Source organism: Nuphar pumila, chromosome 2 (assembly GCF_984573655.1).
Source record: "Nuphar pumila chromosome 2, dmNupPumi1.hap1.1, whole genome shotgun sequence".
Classification (NCBI taxonomy): Eukaryota; Viridiplantae; Streptophyta; class Magnoliopsida; order Nymphaeales; family Nymphaeaceae; genus Nuphar; species Nuphar pumila.
Window position 1 is genome coordinate 139,242,418 of NC_143250.1, and position 24,157 is coordinate 139,266,574.

Here is a 24,157-nt window from a genome sequence, read left to right on the forward strand (position 1 = left end):
TCAAAAAACTCACTACTTAACTGTAACAGTACAAAGTTGTATACAATTTTGAATTAATCACCCAAATAAGTATTTAGATTACATACTATCAATAAGTGGCTGCACTAATCATCCATGCATTATTATTTTCTTCTTTACCCAGCTCATTCTGATATGCTGCTCAACCATGTCTTTGTCTTTTGGAGTTCTCTGTGAAAGATTCCCACTTACCATGACCAAGTTGGCTCAAATCTTCAAGGTCTGCTATGCCAAGAAGATACTGGGTAAGCCTCACTAGCTCATTGTCACTCTTACGGTTTAGATGTGCTTTCCTGAAAGGCTTAATCACAAGTCCATTTTGTGGATTCATAACGAAATTTCTCCTGAGATCATCAAACATTATGGTGTTTTTCGAATTGTAATACTGCAAGAAATACAGTTTGTCAGTAGATAAAAATGACCATGTGCAAGTTAGGGTATAACAGAAACAATCTTACATAAGAGTACCTCTGGAAAGAGAGCCCATATCAGCCCAAGGGGCTTGCAGTCAAAGATACCATGTGAATCAGACAGCACGGTAATCATCGCCAAGTGATCAAGAAGTGCTGTGATTTTGTAGTTTGGATTATTAAGCACACCAAGCTGACCCATCTTGAGCTCAACCCACCTCATACTGAAAAAGGCGGATAAGAATTTCAGGAGCAAAACCTATTGTTGCTATAAACACATTGTAAAAGGAAAACTAATTGACAAGAAAAGATTACTTTACCTAGTTGCAGACCATATGATGATGTCATACTCAGAGTAAACAGCAGACAAGAATTCATGGAGATCTGACAAAGGAAAAGGATAGGAATGACATAAAAGTGGAGGAAACTACAGAGGGAAACAGGAGAAACTGGAAATGATACTAACAAGGCCTCATCAACTCTAGGGGATTCTCTGCTGTGGAGCGGTGATCAAACAAGGTGTAGTCAATATCCAAAACAAGCAGCTTCTTCCCTTCACGACATGGATTAAGAAGTTCAATCTGCTTTACCCAAATCAATGATCCTGTTTCATCTTAGCAAGATGGGAACTAGATTGCAGCACAATCAAATTCTACTCAATCTTTTCATGTTTTATATTTTGTACACTTACAATCTTTGAACATGACTAAGTTGAATACAAAGCAAGTTGCATATATGTGATTTATATGATGCAAATGTAAGAACAAAAATAAGTGAAACAAATGCAGGCAAGGTTGCAAGCACAATACCCAAACAAGCAACTTTTGTACATAGAAACATGGAGGAACAGTGGCAGAGCCAAAGTTTCTTTTTTTATTTTTCAGGTATATATATACAAAGAGAGATGGAAAGCTGGGATTGTATCTTGTCACTCATGGAAAACCTACTTAATAATATGCTAATTCTCTTTTCAGTGAATTGGACTCGTTAGTGTTTGCCTCCTCTCCTTGATAACCCGGACTTGAATTTCCATCTAAGAGTTCCACCTATTTCACACAAGAAAGCAAGTCGACCATAATTCAAGCCATCACTCAAGGGTCGACTCACTGCTTTTACTGCGTCCGCATTCCCAAGCTGAAGGCGCATCTATCTCTATGACAGATGATTGCCCCTTAGAGCTTGACTGACTTCGTAAATGCCACTACTCACTATAGAATGAGTGACTCTTCACTTCTACCTAAAATCTGTATAAAAGTGATCCTCGCTACAGGAGCAAAGGTATCGAAATGATTGAAACCTTTCACTAGATTTTTCCCATTTTTTAGCTAAAAATCTCATGTTACACTTGTCCAATGATCCAAAATGGAATTTTATTCAGATGAGCCAGTAGCAACCAAAAGGTTTACATCGTGTTGGTACATCTACCAGAATCCGGGTTTTATTGGACCCCTCCATAATATATATACAACAACAACAACAACAACTACGCCTTCATCCCAAAACAATTGGGGTCGCCGATATGAACCAAAAAAGAAAATCATTCTGGGTCTTCCACATGAATCCTTCTCCTTCAATCATTTCTATCCAATGACATGTCCTCGGTAAGGTTCAAAGCATTCATATCATTTCCTATCATCTTCATCCAAGTCTTCTTAGGCCTACCCCGACCTCTTTTAACTAATATATTTTCCCATTTCTCCATCCTTCTAACTGGAGCATCATTAGGCCTTCGCCGAATATGTCCAAACCACCGTAAACGATTCTCTCTCATCTTATTTTCAATGGATGCAACGCCTACCTTCTTACGTATCTCCTCGTTTTGAATCTTATCTTTTATTGTATTTTCACACATCCATCTAAGCATACGCATCTCAGCTACACTCATTTTTTGAATATGATATCTCTTGGCAGCCCAACATTCCGTGCCATATAGTAAAGTAGGCCTAATAGTCGTCCTATAAAACTTTTCCTTCAACCGCAATGGCATTCTATGATCGCACAACACTCCAGTTGCACTTTTCCATTTCATCCACCCAACCTTTATCCTATGATTTACATCTCCATCAATTTCTCCATACTTTTGAATGATAGATCTCAAATATTTGAAACAATCATCCACCGGTATTTCTTGCAAACCAAGCTTCACTACACTCCCATCACTACTTCGTTGCTTACTAAACAAACATTCCATGTATTTTGTCTTACTCTTACTCAACTTAAAACCTCTTGCTTCCAATGTATGTCTCCATAATTCTAACTTAGCATTAACCCCAGCTCTAAACTCATCAATCAAAACAATATCAGCAAACAACATACACCACGGCACATTTTCTTGAATTGATCTCGTAAGCTCATCCATCACTATAGCAAATAGGAAAGGGCTTAATGCAGATCCTTGATGTAACCCAACCGTTATAGGAAAATTGGTTGTCACCCCTCCACATGTTCGGACATTGGTTACTACTCCTTCGTACATATCTTTAATTATACTAATGTACTTGAGAGAAACACCTTTCTTCATCATTGTCCACCAGAGAACATCTCTAGGTACTCTATCGTATGTCTTCACCAAATCAATAAAAACCATATGCCTCCATAATATATATATATATAGTCACTTGTATTGTTAAAGGTAATTTCTCAGCGAGGGTATTTCTCAGAGAGATTTTCAAAAGTTGATAAATTTCAGGAATGTCTCTGGCAATATATAAAAATTTAAATACAAATTCTAAAAAATAAGTAAAAATACAGAAAAAAATAAAAAAAAAACTAAGATAAAAACCTTCAAATAGACAAGATAAATTAATAAATGAGCAACTAAGTTAGCAGCTAACAACTAACAAACAATAAATTAGTAACTACGTAACTAACAAGTAACAACTAACAACATAACAAATAATTATAGCATACATCTAACAATAGAAAAAAGAGAACAATTTAGAACTTAGAAGTAAACATGAAATGACTAACAAGTAAAACGTAAACAACTCCAAAAAAAAGTCATAACTCATTTTTTGAGAACAAGATCTTTTAAAAAAAATCATGAAATGTGCAAAACTCATCGATTTGATTTGGTTTTTTAACCAAATCAAACCAAATTTTGAGGCCAAGGTAGCCTTTTTTTTTAATAATTATAGTGATTTTTCCAAATATTTATCTTTAATAAATTTGGAGCTTTTTTTAAAAAGCAAAATCTGAAAATAGACGCAGTTTTCTGTAGCGATATTTATCACGATATTATTGCAAGATATAATTTGGCAATATATTGAAAATATCGCGATATATTCTCAATAATAACGGCTACCTTGAAATAGCTGACAATATTGCGATATTTTTAATATATCGGCGATATCGGTGACTCTAATATATATATATATAGGGTAGTGGGAAGCTACCCAACTGCGTCCCTACCAGATGGTACCCGATTGCTTGGGACCATCAATTTTTGGTGTTTTTTCGAAGGTCTGACCTTACAGTTACAGATGTGTTCAGCATGATTGATTTACTAGAAATTGACACTTGGATCATTTGATTCCGATGCATAGATAGGTTTTTATAAGGTTCAAAAAATCAACGGTCTACAATTTTCATAAACTTTTTAGGCTTCAAATATCATTTTTTATATCCAAAATGTATGATCCAAGTGTCGATATCTAGTAAATCAATCATGTTGAACACATCTATGAGGTCAGAATTTTGAAAAAAACACTGAAAAAATTCTTAGTGGGTAGGGTTGATACGTTTTCCATCTGTAAGGTTTATATATATATATATATATTATATATATATATATATATATATATATATATTGTTGGGTAAGTATTTTCATGCCAAAGTATACCTAGGTGTAATTGGTATATCCTTTTTCCCTTTGTATATCTTTTGAATTTCCTTTTGTATTCTAGGTATATCTTTGATATACAAAGATATACCCATCGAATTTTAGTCATTAGCCTAGGTATTGTATAGATTGAGTATACTTAATGTATACCATTAGGGGTAGAATAGAAATTTTACTTTATTTATTTCTTAGTCATTTTTTTAATATTTGTTTTTTTGTTCCTTAATTTTTTTTTGTCAAAATATGTGACCAATCTAGCTGTTGGACCTCTCCCAACTAGCCATTGGGATAGTCCCTCCTTTTCTCCCTCTTCCTCTCTTATATATATATATTGGTGTGTGTGCTTTGTAAAGGTGAGAGAGTGATGGATAGTTTAAGTGTGTTTATAAGTGTGTTTGTAGTGAGGTTTCTCTTGTATATTTTTGTGTTTATTTCACATCAATAAAATATTTATTTTTTATATTTTGTTTCTTCTCGTGTATTTGAATGGCATCTTGTATCTAGCCAAATGCATTTTTATAATGCATTTGGATTTCATCTATGTTGTTATTTTTTTGTTTTGTGTGTCTCACGTTTTGTGCCCTTTCATGACAATATATATATATATATATATATATATATATATATATAGAGAGAGAGAGAGAGAGAGAGAGAGTGGGGATCATCCTGCCCCTTTTTCATTAAGACCCTCCAAAAATCATATTTTATGTGCTTTATGCTCAATCTAAATCGTTAGATGTGTTTATCATTGCTTATTCATTAAAAAACAAGCTTTGTTTTCTTAAATTGTTCGTTTACACAGTGGTGATATTCTTTGTTTAATGACCCAAGACATAATCTTGTATGCAAGGAATAAAGAATAATAGATTTTTTGTTTCCTTTTTTGGTTTCTAAATCTATGAGAGCCATAAAAGATGCTTTTTGACCAATAGCTACATAAAAGCATACTACATTTTGACATTTTTTATTACGAATAGTATTTGTAGCTATTGTTGTTTTACTGGCTGTTTGTCCCCAATAATTAATTCTTGTTGACCATGTCCTATAGGGATCATCGAATCAATAGCAATAAGCCTCGTTTGAAGAAGCTCATATACAAAACTTCTCGAAATAATACCCAAAGCAGGAGACTCGATTAACTGATATTCAGAAGCTAAAATTTTACCCCTCCCATCAATAGGTTTAGCTAGGACATTTATAACATGACCCAAATAAACCTTGCTCATTGATACCTGAGCAATTCGTCATATTGCTTTTACAAAACTACCCTCTTGTATCATCAAGATATCACCCATTAATACAACACCAACATTATTTGATTCCAAATTCAAAGCAATACCTATTGTACCCTCTTCAAAATCTACTAATTCACCCGCCATTACTTCATCAAGACCATGAATACGAGCAATGTCTTCGCCCACTTGATGTATGATATCAGTGTTCACAATCTTTACTTCTCTATTATATTGCTCAATTTGTTTGCAGATAATATTACTAATTTCTTCGGCTCTAATGGTTATCATTAGTATCCATTAGTATCTCTTAATTCTTTCTAAGAAGCAAAAAAGGAAAAAAATAATACATATAGTTAAAGGACTAATCGGTTATTTCTTTCATGGCATTGAGTATGCCAATATTAGCACCGATGGTGCATAAATGTAACTTGTTCAAACAATTATTCAAAGTTCCTAGAGCCCCTCGTAAGGCTTGTTGGAAAATTCTTTGTTGGACCTGATTAATTGCGCTTTGTTGTTCAAAATGAATGGTTTTTTTTATTTCATAATTGTTTCATATTCTAATAAGCGACAATAATCAAAGTCACATTTTCTTGTTCTATCTTAGAGTATCCATTCACTCGAAACTCTGCTTGCCTTTCCACTTTTGGTAAGTGAGCCCATGCTTTTTCAAGCTACTCAACGGCTCCTCCAAATAGTTCTTCGGAATTGCAAATAGTACTAAAGATCCTCTTATTTCAGTTATCTAATAAATTACTTAATGAAAGTAGATTATCTCCCCACTAATCAGACCAAAAAGAAACTTTGGGATTGTTGAATCATAGAAGAGAGATGAGATAAATATATTATCTAAAGCAACTGAACCATCATAGTATTTTTTTTCTATGAGGAGAACGGTGGTAAATGGATTATCCAACAATCTGGATCTGATAGATCTATTTATCTCTTTCTTTGATGTAAGAGAATAGTAGATTCTATTGCAGACCCATATGCAATGCACAAAAACTGTTTGTACGGTTTTCTATCTTTTTTATTGTAATTTATTCTTTTGTCCCATTTTGTGAGATAGAGGAACTGTTCATTATGACATACTATAATCAGGGTTATGATCCAACAACCTGCTAGTTCTTTTTATGAGGCACAAACAGGAGAATTTATCGTGGAAGCAGAATTTTTGAAACTCCGCGAAATACTCACAAGAATTCATGGGGGTAGTATGGGATCCTATCTCTCCCAATTATTACGGTGTGTGCTTATGGAGGAATGCACATGCAAGAAGGAAATTTGAGCTTGATGCAAATGGCTAAAATATATCAATCAAATAAAAATTTATTCTATGTATTAGTCCTTACATCCCCCACAACTGGTTGGGAGATAACATTATTGTTGAACTCAATGCTTACATTGCATTCACGGGTAAAAGAGCAATTGAACAAACATTGAATAAGACAGTACCCAACAGTTCGCAAGTAGCAGAGTATTCATTTCATAAGGGTTTATTTGATCCAATCGTACAACATAATCTTTTAAAAGACGTTTTGAGTGAGTTCTTTCAGTTCCATGGTTTTGGACGAAAGAAATTCAAGTAAAAAAACAGTAGAGATATAGATTTGGTTATTTATAGGCAAAAAAGTAGAAAGTTCAAAACAATTGGGACTTTTTCGGAGATTGCATGCAGTTACTAATTCATAATCTGGCATGTCTAAGATATATATATATATATAGTGTTTCTACGGTGGTACTTGAAACAAAGAAATTCAAGTAAAAAAGTAGTAGAGCGACAGATTTGGTTATTTATAAGCAAAAAAGTAGAAAATTTGAAACAATTGGGAATGTTTTGGAGATTGCATGCAATTACTAATTAATGATGTGGCATGTCCAAAATATATATAGTACCACCATAATTTATGGTGGTACACACTTGATTTAGATAGATCTGAGCTCCAAAAGCAAAATCTAACCTTTGAATGATGTTTAGCATGTCCTATTTACTATTTTGGGGCAGGATGATCTATGATTTCCTATATAAGGACAACTAAAATATGTTTACTGGTATGAACCAAGAGTTTCATAGATTTTTTTACTTTTTTTTATTTTACCATACAGATGTGATCTAGACACTTGGTTTTATAGAAATAGGCTCTTGGATCATTGAATTATGATGTATAAGAAGGATCTTTTAAGGGTTGAAAATCAACGACTTAGAATTTTCATAAATATTCAAGCATAAAAAATCGCATTTCTTGATCCGATTACGATGATCCAACAATCGATTCCTAGCAAATGGACAATGCCGAATGCAGCTGCAGGTTTAGATTTGCAAAAAAAACTATGAAAATCTCGATTCATACCAGCAAACATATTTGGTTGGTAAACATATTTCAGTTTCCCTATATATATATATATATATATATATATATATAGAAGTGCTTCTACGGTGGTACTGTGGTACACACTTGATTTACATAGATCTAAGCTCCAAAAGCAAAATCTAACCTTTGGATGATGTTTAGCATGTCCTATTTACTATTTTTATGTGTTAAAGGTTGACTTAAATAGAATGTTTTATACCATTTCTAAACCACCCTTATTTTCATGAATTGTGAACCATGGATATTTCTCCATCTCAAAAATGAATCTGATGGCGTATTAGACATGATATAACCTTATAACATATTAAATAAGCCATGCTAAACACATCTGTATGGTTAGATTTACCATTTGGTGGCTAGATTCATACAAAGAGTTTGTACCACCATAAGGTATCATGGCACAAATTCACCATATATATATATATATATATATGTGTGTGTGTGTGTGTGTGTGTGTGTGTGTGTGTGTGTGTGTGTGTGTGTGTGAGTTAAGTCAAATTAAAACACCAATTGCCTTGTACAAAATATAATGTGGTCTTTGTGCATCTCTAGAGACTCAAAAGTTATATAATGGAAAATAAATAACTTAAATCTAAAAAAATAGTAAACAAAAGGAAATAGAAACTAGTGCAATGAAATATGTCCTAAATATCGGAAACAGTTGTAATGAAGTTGAAGAATCCATTGAAAGTGGTAGGGATAATTATACTAGCCCTGCTAAAAGGGGGTTAGATGAAAATAAGCAAGAGTGTGACCATTTATAATAAAATGGGAAAATATGCATGCTTTGTAGTATGAAGAGAAGAGGCAATATGGAAAGAATATACTAAGCAAGGAGTTGCTAATTATTTCTTGTCTAAAACTACCCCAAGGTTTTAGCTTCATACTCATCATACCATCACTTCTAAGCCTATGATTGAAGATATATAGATAACAGATGGTGTTTCTTTTTCTAAAATTGTATATCATTTAACATGACAGTTTTTCCAAATTCCAAGAAATGATTGGTGCTGTTAAGCCCAATCATGAAGTACCTTCTTACCGTGCAATTAGAAGTCAAACCTTGAGTACAGTTATAGTAAAGCAATGTGTAGTATATTTAAGGAGTCTTTCAAGACCAAGCTGCTGTTATTAGGGCATTGTACAATTGAGTGCTGGTTTTGATGACAAAATTCTCAAATGGCACAAAGTTGGTACATCATGCACTAAAAAAATTTGCAGCAAGTATCATGATGGTGCAAAACTTTGTTTTACATCAAAATGGCATAAAGCAAATGTTTGCAATTTGCATCAAACGAATGGCATGCTTTTCTTTATGAGGGAAAGAGAGCAAGGCAAGATAGTATAGTTGGTTTGCATAGTCTCAGTTTTTTTTCAAAGAGTTGTTTTTCTTAAGAAAATATTGAAAGTTTTAAAATTTGAAAAATATAAAGAATAATAAAAAAAGATAAGAAATAATAGGTTTTGTCGCAAAAATGTAAAGAAACAATTACAAAGTTTTTCACATATAAAAGAAAAGAATACTTAAAATATATAAATTTTTTTAAATATTGTGATAATCATGTTTGGAAAACTCGGCGAGTCAACTTGTGACTCGCCCGAGTTGGCTCGGATCGGGCCCTAACCAAGTTAGAAAAGCGTATGACTAGGTTGGACCAAACTCGGCCGAGTCAATTTTTTTACTCAGGCTTAACTCGACCGAGTCTTGCTTACTTTTTGTCAATATATCATGATATTTGGCAATTTTATATTTTGTAAATTTAGACTTACAAAATATCTAAAGTAAATATCAATATATCATGATATTTTTGTAAATGTAGAACATAAATATCTTAAGTAAATTTATATTTTGTCAAATATATCATGATATTTGGCAAATATTGTGTCATTGTACAATTTAAAATAATGAACTAATGTATTATTATTTTTTCTGTGATATTTTGAAAATATTGCCAATATTTGTCACGATAATTTTTTTAGGTTATGTCTACTATTATATGTAATAAATCACACCCATATATTAATTTAAAATTTCTTGTACTATAAAAATATATATTATACATTTTTAATAAATTAAATAAAAAACCTTGACCCATACCAGTTGCCAAGTTGCATGAGTCTTATATGATACCGAGTCCCAAGAATGCCAACCATGGTGATAATATTGGGAAAATATCGGTTGACCTTAAAATACCAATAATATCATGACACTTTCAAACTATGTCACATAGGTGCGGGTGCGGATGCGGATGCGGATGCGGCGATGCGGCACTTTAAAATCCTTGGGTGAAGGGGTGCAAGGAGGATATATATATATATATATATATATATATATATATATATATATAATTTTTAACAGTTTTAACATTATGTGTATGTGTGTGCATTTATGTATTTATATATATATAATATAGATAAAAATGGACTTAATTAGGGTTAACTGAATCTACTTTTGGATAGAAATGGACCTCAGTGTGGTTGACTTCACCTAACACAAAGGAAGTTGTGTCCAAGTGTCACACCAGCTTGGGTGCGGGTGTGGTGCCCTGTTAGAAGAGTCTGTGTTACATAGCTTTCAAAATATCAGCGATATCGGTGGCTATGTTGGTTTGTGCACATGATTGGCAAGAATGCAACATATTCTCGAAGATAATAGTGTCACTAATGAACATATTAAAAAAATTATCCCGTTAGCTCTACTTATATGATGACATGGACAAAACAAAATACAACTTAGAAATAATAAGGGTCAAGAATGTCATCATGAATAAGTCCGGAAGGTGATTGATAACAGATAAATTGATCAATTTCATCAACATATTAATGTTGTAGCCATTTTCCACATTATATCATTAGATTTGACACTAATCTCATTGAGCATAACAAGGATATGAAGGGTTACTTGGACATATTTGAGGATCTAAATGCAAATGCAAAAGCAGAAAGAGCTGTTTATTTGGAGACATTATTCATGCACACATACATCGCATATATGCTTCAAGGAAGAACATGGCATAATCGTCGAGGTAAAGTAGGGACCTAAAGGATCGAATGGAACAATATATAGACAAGCAAATCCTTTGTGAGTTTCAATGTATTCCTTCTTAAGGGGATTCATCATTCGAAGGGAAGTAGACTAAATAATTTAACATTTATGTTGTAACTGACTGGCTAGTTGAGGAAGTAGAGGGAAGAATGAAATCAATAAGGGTTGGTCCTCACTTGGAACTTGAGTAAGGAGTAGATCCTTGTGGGGTTTTTTTAGAGCAAAATTTGGAAGTTAGAACCCCCTTATATTTGGTATAACTACTTGAGCTGGATGAGAGAAAACCTTCACGTCTGATTTTTAAGGGGGGGGATCCTATAGGAATCTATCCCAATTTTTCTTTTGCTAGGCCCATAGCTAAAATACCTACTTTCTTACAATTACAAGGTTCATTCGAATATGAAATCCAATAACGGAAATACAGCATCCAACTTTTTTTTACTACTCAAGGCTTCAATACATATACAAATATGTGTGTTCTCTACTTTTTTTTATGGAAGACAAGAAAAGAAATTTGTTAAAATGGAGAAAATTAAAAACACTGCAGCATGAAAGAAAGTGTGAGAGTGATAAGACGTTGTCGCATAGGCTCATAAAAACCAAAGGACCAGGTTCCAAGATGAAGTTGATATGCAGAAGTGCCACTGAAAATGTGCAATATCTACAGGGTACAGTTTCTGATTCTAAAAGAGGCATGCATGCACTCCAGAAAGTTTAAGCCACCCAATGTTTCGCTGCTGGTAAGAACAATTGGTAGTAAAAGATCGCTAGGTGAGCAATGATTTGGAGGGACGTTCAGAGTTCTAGATCAGGCCAGAGCAGACAAACACTGGAGTGTAACATCATTCCAGGCATGTAGGTTCTTAGGTTTGGACATCTTATATATGGAGTGATACGAATATGTGAAGTAACCATGAAAACTGGGTATTTCCAAAACTTCTTTCACAAATTTGACCCTGTAGATGTGTTTGACATGGTTGATTTGCTAGGAATAGACATCTGAATGATGTTTTTCTGATGAAAACATAAGATTTTTAATGTGTTAGACATGGTTGATTTGCTAGAAATACACCTGAATGATGTTTTTCTGAGAAAAATATACAATTTTTAAGCATTGAATATTTTTGAAAATTTGTGATCCTAAACATACAATTTTTAAGCATTGAATATTTATGAAAATTTGTGATCCTAAACTGGTTACCTTGAATGGAACTCAGCTAAATGTTATAGCCATTATTATCTAAGCAGCAGTAAACTACATACATGCCCAAGATGTCCTTTGGCAAGTTGTCCTTTGATCATGTTTACCCGTTTAAGCATATACATGCCCAAGATGTAGAATTTGCTGGGTATGACATGATTTGAGCTAGCAAAAGAGATAATTATTGCAAATATGATTAATTAAAATTTGTGGAAATAAAAGGAATGGGTAACAAGCAGAAGATTGTTAAAATGTATCATTCAACATTTGTAATATTATATATATTTTATATATATAAAGTATAATACATATTCATATATGGTATATATGCATATGTATTATCCTAATTATATATATAAAATATATATTTCTCTATTTATAGGCATAGGGGTAGTTTAGACATTTCCAGTTTTACGCATATTCCATTTGGAATATGTTTGTAATTTTATCTTTTATTTTATTTTTTATTTTTTCCTTTTTTTTCGTGGTTTGCGCAACCTAGGGTGGCTCCCAATGACTCCTTTGGGAGCCCCCTAAGTGGCTCCTTTCTTGTGTTATAAATAGGGGTCTCCCCCTTTGTATTTTCTAATTCTTGAGGGAGCTTATGCTCCATTGTAATGGGGTTTTTACCCCTTCTCCATTATTCTTCAATGATATGCAACTTATGACTTTATGTCATATTTTTCCCTTTTTATGGGTTTTATGTGTTAGCACATTATGTGCTTATGTTGTTTTCCTTTAATGGGTATATTTGCACTCCACGTGCATAAGTATGGGTTCATTATTGAACCCAATGTATTCCAAGTCACTTTCTAACATGGTATCAGAGCCAGGTTGAGATCGAGTTGCTCTTTGGTGCATCGGGAAGCGTGGTATTCAAGAATTTGTTAAAGAAAAATGGTGAAGTATTCATTTCTCTCTATTGTCTTTCTTATAGTTATTCGGTATGCATTCTATTTCTTTGAGTATTGTATGAAGAATGGAATATGTTCTTTTCTTTATGTGTGATTTTTGTCATTATGTCTTTTTTGAGTTTCTTGCTACTCCATTGAATCGTTTTCGTATGTTTTTCTTTGAAAAACTTTAAATGATAACTTGTTTGGCGAAAAATTAGATATATGATTGCTCAAAACTTGCTTTAATGGGTCGGTAAAAATTTATGACCGTTGGAACTTTGAATTTACATTTTAAACCTAACCTTGTTTATGAAAATACCTTTATATGAATGTTTAGTCTTTAAAGAAAGGTATGTTAAGATTAAAATGCTTGTGAAATATAGTTTTTTGAAAAATGTTTGGCATATATGAAAAATTCCATATTATGTGTCCGTTTTATATGAGCAACATTTAATTAAGAAAGTTTTTTTTTAATACCGGTTGAATTAAGTTTTAAAATGGTCTTATGGAATATGGTGATTTTCTTTCCATCTTTACACTCTTAAGGATGTTTTCAACATTTAGAGAGTTCTCTCTCTTTTCAATAAGAGACATTTATATTTTTATGTTGTGATTGTCTCTTGTGGGTTTTGGTGTTTGCCCTTTTGTTTGTTCATTAGTGAATGTTGTAAGTGCTTAATGCACTCTTTTGCTTTTCCGCATATTTCATTACAAAAGTTATGGTCTTCACTAATGTTTATTGTGTACTTATTTCATTAGGAGTAGGTAATAATCTATTAAGTCATGTTTTTCGATAAAACTTAAGAGTGTTAAATTTTTCCTCAATAAATGTTTACTTTTTATTTAAGCCATAGTACAATCTTATTTATCATAAGGTTTTGTTAATGAATCTATTTTGTTGGGATTTCTTCCACTTTAATGGAGTTTTCTCCTTCTTTGGGAGTTGTATATGTTTGTTTGTTCAAACTCTCCTTAAGGAGCCTTTCGGTCCTTATAATCTTCTTGTGAGTATATACTCTTTTATGAAGATTTCATGATTGTTTATCATTTTTAAGTTGAAATAGTAGATTTCATAAGTTTTTCGAAATTCACCATCTTTATGAATGCCTATATTGGCCTAAGTTTGTTATTTTTGAACTTCACCAACTTCACCGTTTAATTGCACCTTATGTCTTTCATAGTTAAGGCTTGTTTGTTCCAAATCGGTTCATACACATGATGTTGCTTAATATTTCATGTTATGTTGCATAGTAAGCCTTTTTTGGTGTACAAGACTTCTTTTGAAGATTAAGCATAATTCGTGGTTATGCAAAATTGTTTTGATGGATTATATTGGACCTTTGATTCAATTTGTTAATCGGTCCTCTTTGTAAAAAATTTTTATTTGGAAAATGATTCCTTATGTGTTTATTGCCCTTTTGTGGCATTTATGTTTGTCCATCACATGTTATTTAATGCATCATTGTTTTGGCCTTATTATTGTTTTATTAGAGATGTTTGTTGAGGTGAGTTATGGGCACCTCGTGTTATATCATTTTAGATTGTCCAAATTGCCGTGGTTGAGGTGAGTTATGGGCACCTTGGGACTCTAGAATGATTTGGTATATGATCTCTAATTATGAGTGTGACACTCGTTGTTATGTCTTTTTAGATTGTCCACTTACCATATTATAGATGGTGGTTGAGGTGAGTTATGGGCACCTTGGGACTCTAGAATGATTTGATATATGAGTGTGTCACTAGTTTGTTCTTGTGCCATTGATATTATGGATGCTTCTAAGTAAATGTGATGGACATATGGTATTTGAAACCTTAAATGTTTTAAGGTACATTTAAAATCAAGATGTTTTGGGATTATAGCCCAACCTTTTATTTGTTTATGAATCTTATGAGTGCATTTGCACATTTGTGATTCTGTATGTTGTGCTCGTTGTGCACATGTGTTCTTGTGATTTTGCACAAGTATTCTAAGTGTTCTTGGTGTGTGTATGTTCACACATTTGTTCTCAAGAATTTTACTTTATCGATTATAGTATCTTGTTGAAGATATTTTTTACATGCATGTTATTGTTATGAGAATTCATTTTAAAAGGAGTATTGTTTTATTCGAGGTTTATTTTCATTACAAGTTTATTGCCTCAAAAGTCTTTTCCTTTTATGCCCATTATCTAAGTGTCATCATATGTAGACAAGAATTTTATTACACCTTCGTGTATTTTTAGCCCTTTGTTGGCTTTTGCTCTCTTGGTCTAGTAGCTGAACACACTTGTCTTGAGTGTTTTTATATGTAGACAAGGCACGTTGATTCACACCATGGTGTGTGATTTTTAGCCTATGTTGGCGTTTGTGTCCTTGTTCTAGTCGCTTAAGATGTATGCCCATGGTTGACTTATTTCATTCATTTCAAGTGCTATCATATGTAGACAAGAGATGTATTATGTTTTAGCCCATGGTTGGCTTATTACTCTTGTTCTAGTAGCTGAACATACTTGGTTTTAAGTGTATTTTTTACGTAGACAAGAGATACTTTTTAGTCCATGTTGGCATGTATTCTCTTGTTCTTGTCGTAGATGCACTTATTTCAAGTATTATTATATGTAGACAAGAGGTTCTTTTACACACCTTTGTGTGTGTCCTTGGCCTTTAATGACTTTATATTCTTGATCTAGTAGCTTATACACTTGATTTATGGGTTTTGGAGGACTAATGAGGAAGATGTTTGTAATGGATAAACTATTGTTGAAATTGGCAAAATTTCATTCATGACTTGTGTTTTTCAAGCAAATCATATTTTTGATATGCATATCAAGTTGATTTCTTAGCATTTAATCTATATATTAAGTGCTTATGGTTTTTGCCACCCTTATATGCAAAATGTGTATTAAGTATGTCTTTCATAAATGATTTTAAAACCTTGTGAACTCTTGGGTTTATTTTGCCTAAAGTATGCTTGGAGACTTTGTTTCTCTTGTTTGACACTTCATTACATGTTTGAAGCATGTTCATTAATGAGTTCTTTGAGTATTAATTCATTTCATGATAAGTATATGCATATGCTCTTTATGACCTTTTTGGGCCCTCATTCAATAATGTTTATGTATATCATGCTTCTTCGTAGGCTTATTGTGGTGTCCCTTAGTGGACCATTTTGTTATTCCCCATTATGGGGTTATATTTGTCCAACGTTGGACCTTATGAATGCATTATGCATTCTTGCAATTTATTTCTGCATAATTTGCTTCCGCTCATTTTGTTTTAAACATGATATATGATTTTGAAACTTTGGTGTCATTTTTGCATAATTTGCATCTCTTCTAACCTGTGCTAGTTAGAAATGTTCCATTTGAATAAAAGTACAAAGATTTGTTTTACTTGTTTCTTTGTTGTTTTCTTTTCTCAGGATCTTGAAGATAAGAGAAAAGGAAGTCCCTTGGATAGAAGGTGCTCATCGATAAAGACATGGGAGGAAGATATTTACAATGGCATTCGTTCTGAAGGCTCTTGAAGCTTTGAGATTCTTCTTCTTGCCATCTTCAACCTTTTCGTTCCCCCACGCAAAGCTTGAGGGGGGGTGTTAAAATGTATCATTCAACATTTGTAATATTATATATATTTTATATATATAAAGTATAATACATATTCATATATGGTATATATGCATATGTATTATCCTAATTATATATATAAAATATATATTTCTCTATTTATAGGCATAGGGGTAGTTTAGACATTTCCAGTTTTACGCATATTCCATTTGGAATATGTTTGTAATTTTATCTTTTATTTTATTTTTTATTTTTTCCTTTTTTTTCGTGGTTTGCGCAACCTAGGGTGGCTCCCAACGACTCCTTTGGGAGCCCCCTAAGTGGCTCCTTTCTTGTGTTATAAATAGGGGTCTCCCCCTTTGTATTTTCTAATTCTTGAGGGAGCTTATACTCCATTGTAATGGGGTTTTTACCCCTTCTCCATTATTCTTCAATGATATGCAACTTATGACTTTATGTCATATTTTTCCCTTTTTATGGGTTTTATGTGTTAGCACATTATGTGCTTATGTTGTTTTCCTTTAATGGGTATATTTGCACTCCACGTGCATAAGTATGGGTTCATTATTGAACCCAATGTATTCCAAGTCACTTTCTAACAGATTTCACACAAGCTTCAGCTTCTTCAATAGCTGCATGAGACAAACAATTGAAAGCAGCCAAGGGTGGAAAATTATTTTTACAAACTACAAATGGCTACCAAGACAAATCCATCAATATCTGCAAATTTGACATTCAAAAAATATGATCAGCCTAAACTTAAACTGCATTATCTTTAGAAAGGAACTTCAAATAACATAATATTTTTCTCAATAGGAGAAAATAGCATAATATCCACACACCAAGTTGGCAGATAATACGAAATGTAAAGAAGATAATAGATATTGAAAAGAACCTTGTATTGACTAATTCGTCGCCTCAGTTTCTGCTTGTTGATTTCTTTGTCTTTAATGTCGATTACATCATCTTGAACGAGTTCAAAATCATCAATGATTTCTGGGTCATCAACTTGGTCAACGATAATTTCATCTTCCACAGTACTGGAAAACCAATGTTAGGCTCTGCAAGTTGAAAGTTCATATCCAAATTCAATGGAATACAAACAACAAACAGCTATGCATCCAACAACATGAGAAATACCATTTGGCCCATCTCCAAAGGCCATATGACATAAATTTCCATGCATTTAACAGGTACGCACCCGCACACACAGACCTCATAATGTGTATTCAATATTCATTTATTTGTTTATGGGCTTCTGGAAATTATATCTGCCAAATCCCTCTGTGCTACTGCAAATCTGTTTCTCCCATTCAATTTATGGTTAATCCATGCATTTCATCGCATACTAGCAGGTCTTGACATCACTATGAGCTTGAGGCAACTCTTTCATTCATTCTAATATTATTATCCTGTTAACTTCTCCATCATTGTTATTCATCCTCCCCAATAGGTACATCATCAACCTTCTTTTATAAGCATATGATTTCTTACATGAATATTCCAAATCAAACAGGTGTTAAGTTCATGACAGGTAAATTCATATTTCATCTGTTATTAAACATCTTCAAATCCATGTTTTGTTTCTGCATTGGGCTAGTTCTGAAACCCTAAAACACTCGCCTCAACTTTTCTGTATGAATTTGAGTCATCATGTAATGGTACCAAATCAACATGGCACCGCTTCACATGCAACCAAAAAAAAATGCAGGCTCATATATAAGCATATCTGCAGCTCTATCTGGTTAAATTTAAAAGTTGAAAGCTATGATTTTCTTTGGGAGGAAAATAAATTAGTGTAAATATAAAAGGAAAACAACAGTAGGTGATAATGAATCATCAAAGCAGAACAAGCTAAAGGGAAAAAATACTGATCCTCTCAAGAGCTCTGATTCTTGATACCCTTATCCAGGCTTACTTTGTACCCAGCTAGCAATGATGTGCATATAACAGAGTGCCAGCTAGAATTATCTGGGATAGAGCAAGGATCCTAATGAATTTCCCATGAAAATTTGTCATTATACTCTAGCCAGCTAAACTACGAACTGAGAAATAAGCACAATCTCCTTATTGCTTTGTGCCTGAATGAAGCATAAAATGAACCCTCTAAAACTCCATCCAGCTCAGCCGAGCCAAACTACTCAGTTTCTGGAAGAAAATAAATGCAACAAAATGTGAAGTCAAATCTTCTTTCTTACAACACATCATACACCAAGTAGCCAAGTTCAGCTCTATTAGTGGTCTATCCAACTACACTATCTAGGAGAAAACCTTGGCTCTAGGGATTGGAACCTTTCCCCAAAAGATTTTTCTTAGGATAAAGGTAAGTTAGGATCCAAGAGAAATCTACGTCATGGTTCGACTGAAGATACACTCTTAGGACCCATTTGGCTTCAACTGCATCAACAGCCAATAGCCCCAAAAGGTTGTAACCAATCATTAAGTTCCATCCCTGAAGGTTTCCTTCAAACAGTTTTTAAAACTCCAACCTTCAAGCAGAATTCAGCCATCCATCAGTCATTATCCCTTATAATGGCAAAAAGAGAACAGAATATTCTTGAAAGGGGTTTCAGCCCTATCCAGGGGTCTTTCATAAAGATAACTTTCAGACAGAAAATTTTGTTGATCCCAATTGTATGAGCTCTTCCCAGATCATACTTTGCCCTTGAGAAACAAACACACCAGCCATCTTCAAGGTAGAAGATTCACCATCATTTAGACAAGAAAGGTTTATTTGTTAGACTTTCGCACGTCCAGCACCCAAAACCTTCCAGGTAATTTGACTTGCCTCAAAGAGATTATGGGCATACCTTTCAGCCTTCTTTTTCCATTTTACAAGGATTTAAATGACCTTACTGTTAAAATATATGTATATATATATATATATATATATCATACCCGATAAAGGGTATTTTTGTAATTCTGCCCATTAGGGACATTTTAGTCTTTTTACATCTTTTTACATGTATTTTATTTTACATTTTCTTTTTCTACATTTTCTTTTTCTATTTTTCATTTATTGTAAAATGCATTTAATGCATTGCATTGGGGGTCCCAACCAAAGGAGTCGTTGGACCCCCAACGGTCACAAATGTGACCGTTGGGGGCCCAACGAGTCCCCTTTTGGGCCTCCCAATGTCCTCTCTCTCTCACTCTTTCTCTCACTTCTTTGTGTATAAATAGAGGGGTATCCCCCCATGTAAGTTATGGCTTTTCAAGCCCTCATTCAATAAAGTTCATATATTGTTATGTGTTGCCTCTTTGAAGGCTTCTTGTGTTGTCCCTTAGTGGACTATTTCTATATTCCCCATTGTGGGTTTGGGTTTGTCCAATCATTGGACCGTGTTAATGCATTAAGCATTCTTGTTATACCTTTCCGCATACTTTCTTACACTTACATGTCTTAATTAAATTTTTTTGAGAATTCTGCACAAAGATATCAGGTAACAGTGAATGCTTCCTCATACAAGCCTAACTAGGCTAAGTTTCCCCTTCACAGGAAGGTATTTGTGTCTCTAAGACTAAATCTTCTTCCTGACTCTATGTTCTAAACGCCAAATACTTACACTTTGATTATTATACTTCCTTTCTGCTCTTGACTCTCCACTCTTTGCACTTGACAGTCTTCTTAACACTTGTCAGTTGTCACCTTTTTCATTTGTTAGTGCATACATGCTTTTTGCCACTATTTGGCACTTGAAACATTTTCAGCACTATTGTCACATTTCATACTTCCAATCACCCTTCGCACTTTCCACTCTTTGAGACTTGCCACCGTGCCACTAATGCTTGCAACACTTCAGCTGCCACTCAAAAAATTTCCACATTTTGGCACTCCAGCTCATTATTCAATGAATGCTAATGATCAGGAAAATCAAGAATTAGAAAGCCTATCCAAATAAAACTAGCAGGAGAAAATCATTTCTATTTATCAAGTATAACTAATGATCTAAATGAAAAGAGCAGCTATTAATGATGCATGGCATCCCAAGCGGACAAGTAGATAAAACCACAGCATGGTTATCACTCACATGATAAGCACAAAGCTCCTTACTGATAGCACAGAAGAGTTAAAAAAGGTCTAGGAACATGATTAACCTGAAAGACGAAACACTCCATAGTATGGGAGAAACATTAAAATGTGAGTCTGACCTTGTCTGAGGTTGTCATGGTTCCTTCACTTGCAACTAATAGCAGGTTAAGTGAAATTTATAAAGCTTATTCTTGTTACAAATTATGATTCACCAAAGATCTCAAGTCTTTCTGCTTCCATGAGCTACATAATTGATAACTAAAAGACCATAGAGTTTTAGCCTCATTGTTGGAATATAATAAGGAGACTAAACACGTGCTTATCATGGAATTGTCAGTGGTAACATACATGACAAATACGCCAGGTTTACCATTCCTAGATGCTCAGTCATGAAAAAGATATCACAGGGATTAAATGACAATCATCAATGTAGGTCAAACTATAGTTGCCAGAACGGGAATCAAATACGGGGAGCAGTATGGGAAATCGAATTCGGAAACAGTGATTCCAAATTTTTAGAGGATTGGAGAAGAGAATCGGAAGTGATATGTGAAATCATATGAAATATTAAAAAGTTATTGGAGATAAGTAGAAATCTTTGAAAAAAAAGTGCACTATCAAGAACTATATCATTCTATTAGAAAATCTTTTTTACAAGCACAAAATATTCAAAAAACATCTTAATAAGCTTACTTTGGCCAAGCTTGTGCAGTAATTTATGCATACTGTATCACACAATACAAACCTAGGAAATCATTGATTTTTTCATCTAAAAGAACTTATAAAGCAATAGCAAAATATACTCATATCATCTCAAAATTTGCAAAAGAAATCTTACATCTAAACAGTGCCATACTTATATCACTATGATTTTACAGAAAATTCTAACATCCAAACAGGGTCATGACTTGGAATTGTGATTCCTACTTATCCTAAGAGATTTCAGTAGTAAAGTTGCCTGGAATAGATGTTCAGCCAAAAAGTCAACTGCAGCTTGTCCTTTTAGACTTTTGAGGTCATACAAGACACTGAACTCATATAACCTCATGATGATTGGATATCAGGTACTTTAACAGATCAACTCTTGGAATTAGAAATTGGTCACTAAGTTCACATTTCAATGCTTTCATGTGTGAAAATTCTTAAATAGAGAATTTGCTACATGTCATGCAGCCCATAAAGACCAAAGAAGGATAAAGTGATGATAGAATAAATGTTGTGTTATAGATTTTGGCACCATTTGAAAGTATAAATCAGTCTTGTAAGTATTGTATGATATGTTATGGTACAAGACACCCTGTATCGTTTGTATCACACGACATAGGGCTGCATCATACGATACACCTCGACATGGGTGTACTATATGAATACTGATATTGCTGGAATCGTTTTTTTTATAAATAACTAGATATAGATAATGACATATTGTGGATGTCTGCAGCCCTAATGGAAGAGAATCCGTGATCCGTACCAATGAAGAGCTTACAAGTTCCAAATACAAGCTGAAAAGGGTATAAGGAACATATTCATGACCACAATCAAGTAGTCACAATAGAAACGATCACAAGTCCTAAACGAACTGACAGATAGATGGTGTGGTACTGTAATCTGCCAAGATCGATACATGAGAGATGGCGACAAGTGTATCAAAAATTGAAAGATTTTTATGCAGATACCATATTGTCCCAAAAAGTTTTTCTCCTTAATAAGAATGAACAGGGCATTAAAAACAAAACACTACGAACAGAACATGGGTATCCCTGAAAAGTGAAAAGAAAAATGGGTAGTTAAGCTTAGTCTCACTACAGCACAATTGACACAAAAACTAATAACAAACACCACGCAACTTACCAACCAATAACACTGATCCAACCCAACCAACCAAATGCTTCAGATCTGGCTACATCACAATTGCACAAAAACTAAGAACAAACACCATGAAACCCACCAACCAACCAATAACACTGATAGAATCCCGCTTACCAAATGCTTTAAATGTGAACACGCCCGAGAGAGAGAGAGAGGCTCACCCGATCATGGTCATCTTGAAGGTGGGTTTGAGTTGAAGGGTGGAGAGAATGGTGGCGTCGTTGGAGAGCTTGGGGCCGAGTTTTGGGTAGAGGATCTTCTGGCGTTTGGGGAGGACGTTGGTGGCCTCGCAGATGCGGCGCTTCAACTCGCCAACGGTGTCGTCGACGCACACCCTCACCGTGTACTCCTTTCCGTTCCACTTCACGCACAACGTCATCTCCTCCCAACTCTCTTCCGCACCGCCCGTGCAAGACGCCATTGTTGTCCTCCTCCTACTCTGCTGGTTCCTCTCTCTCTCTCTCTCTCTCTCTCTCTCTCTCTCTCCAAAGACCACGCCCACCCTTTTCACTGCTCCCCAAGTTCTTCGGTAAATTACAAAGAGTACGTATCACGTCAGAGCACGCTCTAATGCCGTTCATCCATGAAATGAACGGCATCCGAAATACCATAGACGGGACCTGTGTCTTTTAGATGGGTGCCATACTTTTTTTTAGAGCCGTTGATGCCCTGGATGAGCCGCATCTAGGAACGGTTGAAAAGCAGTTTACCAGAAGGTATTTGGGTGCCCTTCATCACATGGATGAACGGCATCAGAGTGTCTGACGGTAATTGTCAGCATTTAGGTTAACTACAATCAACCATCTGCTCTCTTTTTTTCATTTCAAATATTTGCCTAAAGTTTCTCTCAAAATGAAAATTGCCTAAAGTATAAAATTATTTGCTTACACTATATATATAAGAAATGGGGACCGTCCAACAAAAATCCTCTGACTAATGATGATTGGACAGCATTTCTTCTCTAATGATCGAGTTTTTCATCTATCAAACTCTACAGATTGGACTTTTATTATTTATTTAGTACAGATTGGACTTTTCATCTAACAACATATTTTAATTTATGAATTTTTTATATTTATATGTATTTTTTAAAACAATATAAATTAACTGTCCAGGATACTTTGTATTGTAAAATTTTAAATGTATTGTGAGTTATTGATTTTTCACATTTTGAAAAACATTTTTACATATAAAATCTTTATATAAAGCATATTTCTTACTAAATAAATTATAAAAAAAGGTTTGATCGGAAGAAATGCTTAGAACAATGAAGGAGTGTCATTGGATCATCATTGATTGCAGATTTTGGACTTTTGGTTGGATGGTCCCCCTTCCCTGTATTTATTGGCACACTATGAGTACGGTACGCTCTAATTGAATCTCATAGGTGCCAGCTTTATTTTATCATTTGACTCGTGAATGCAATCAACTTGGTTCATTTACTAAGAAATCCACTTTGGATTGGGTAGTTTGGCATAAAAATATGAATTTATTAATATCAAAATTTTGAAATATTGTAATCCATGAATTTTGTGACCCTTAGAAAATTTGTTTATACAACATGAATGGGTGATCTAGTGTAAAATCCATTCAAAAATGGACCCGGGTCAGATCTGTATTCAACCTGGATCCAAATCCGATAGGACCCCCCACCCGTGCTTAAAGCATGAACGGGGAAAGGTTTTTCATTC

The 24,157-nt window shown here is 34.0% G+C and overlaps 1 protein-coding gene across 1 annotated transcript; it reads right to left on the minus strand.

Moving 5' to 3' along the window:
• LOC149847318 (ubiquitin-like domain-containing CTD phosphatase) lies at positions 1–22,941 on the minus strand. The gene is made up of 6 exons (XM_089998377.1): positions 22,628–22,941; positions 17,460–17,604; positions 895–1,009; positions 749–812; positions 487–652; positions 1–403 (listed from the first exon to the last, which is right to left on the minus strand). The coding sequence occupies exons 1-6, from the start codon at positions 22,885–22,887 to the stop codon at positions 161–163; spliced, it is 993 nt and encodes a 330-aa protein (XP_089854503.1). The 5' UTR covers positions 22,888–22,941; the 3' UTR covers positions 1–160.
• Between the last annotated feature and the right edge of the window lie 1,216 nt (positions 22,942–24,157).

Excerpts from the sequence above, each read along its gene's own strand:
- LOC149847318 (XM_089998377.1), bottom strand. The coding sequence starts at position 22,887 with ATGGCGTCTTGCACGGGCGGTGCGGAAGAGAGTTGGGAGGAGATGACG. Across the intron at positions 17,605-22,627 it reads TTCAAGATGACCATGATCGG|TACTGTGGAAGATGAAATTA; the intron begins GTGAGCCTCTCT and ends TTGGTTTTCCAG. Across the intron at positions 653-748 it reads ATCATATGGTCTGCAACTAG|TATGAGGTGGGTTGAGCTCA; the intron begins GTAAAGTAATCT and ends CGCCTTTTTCAG.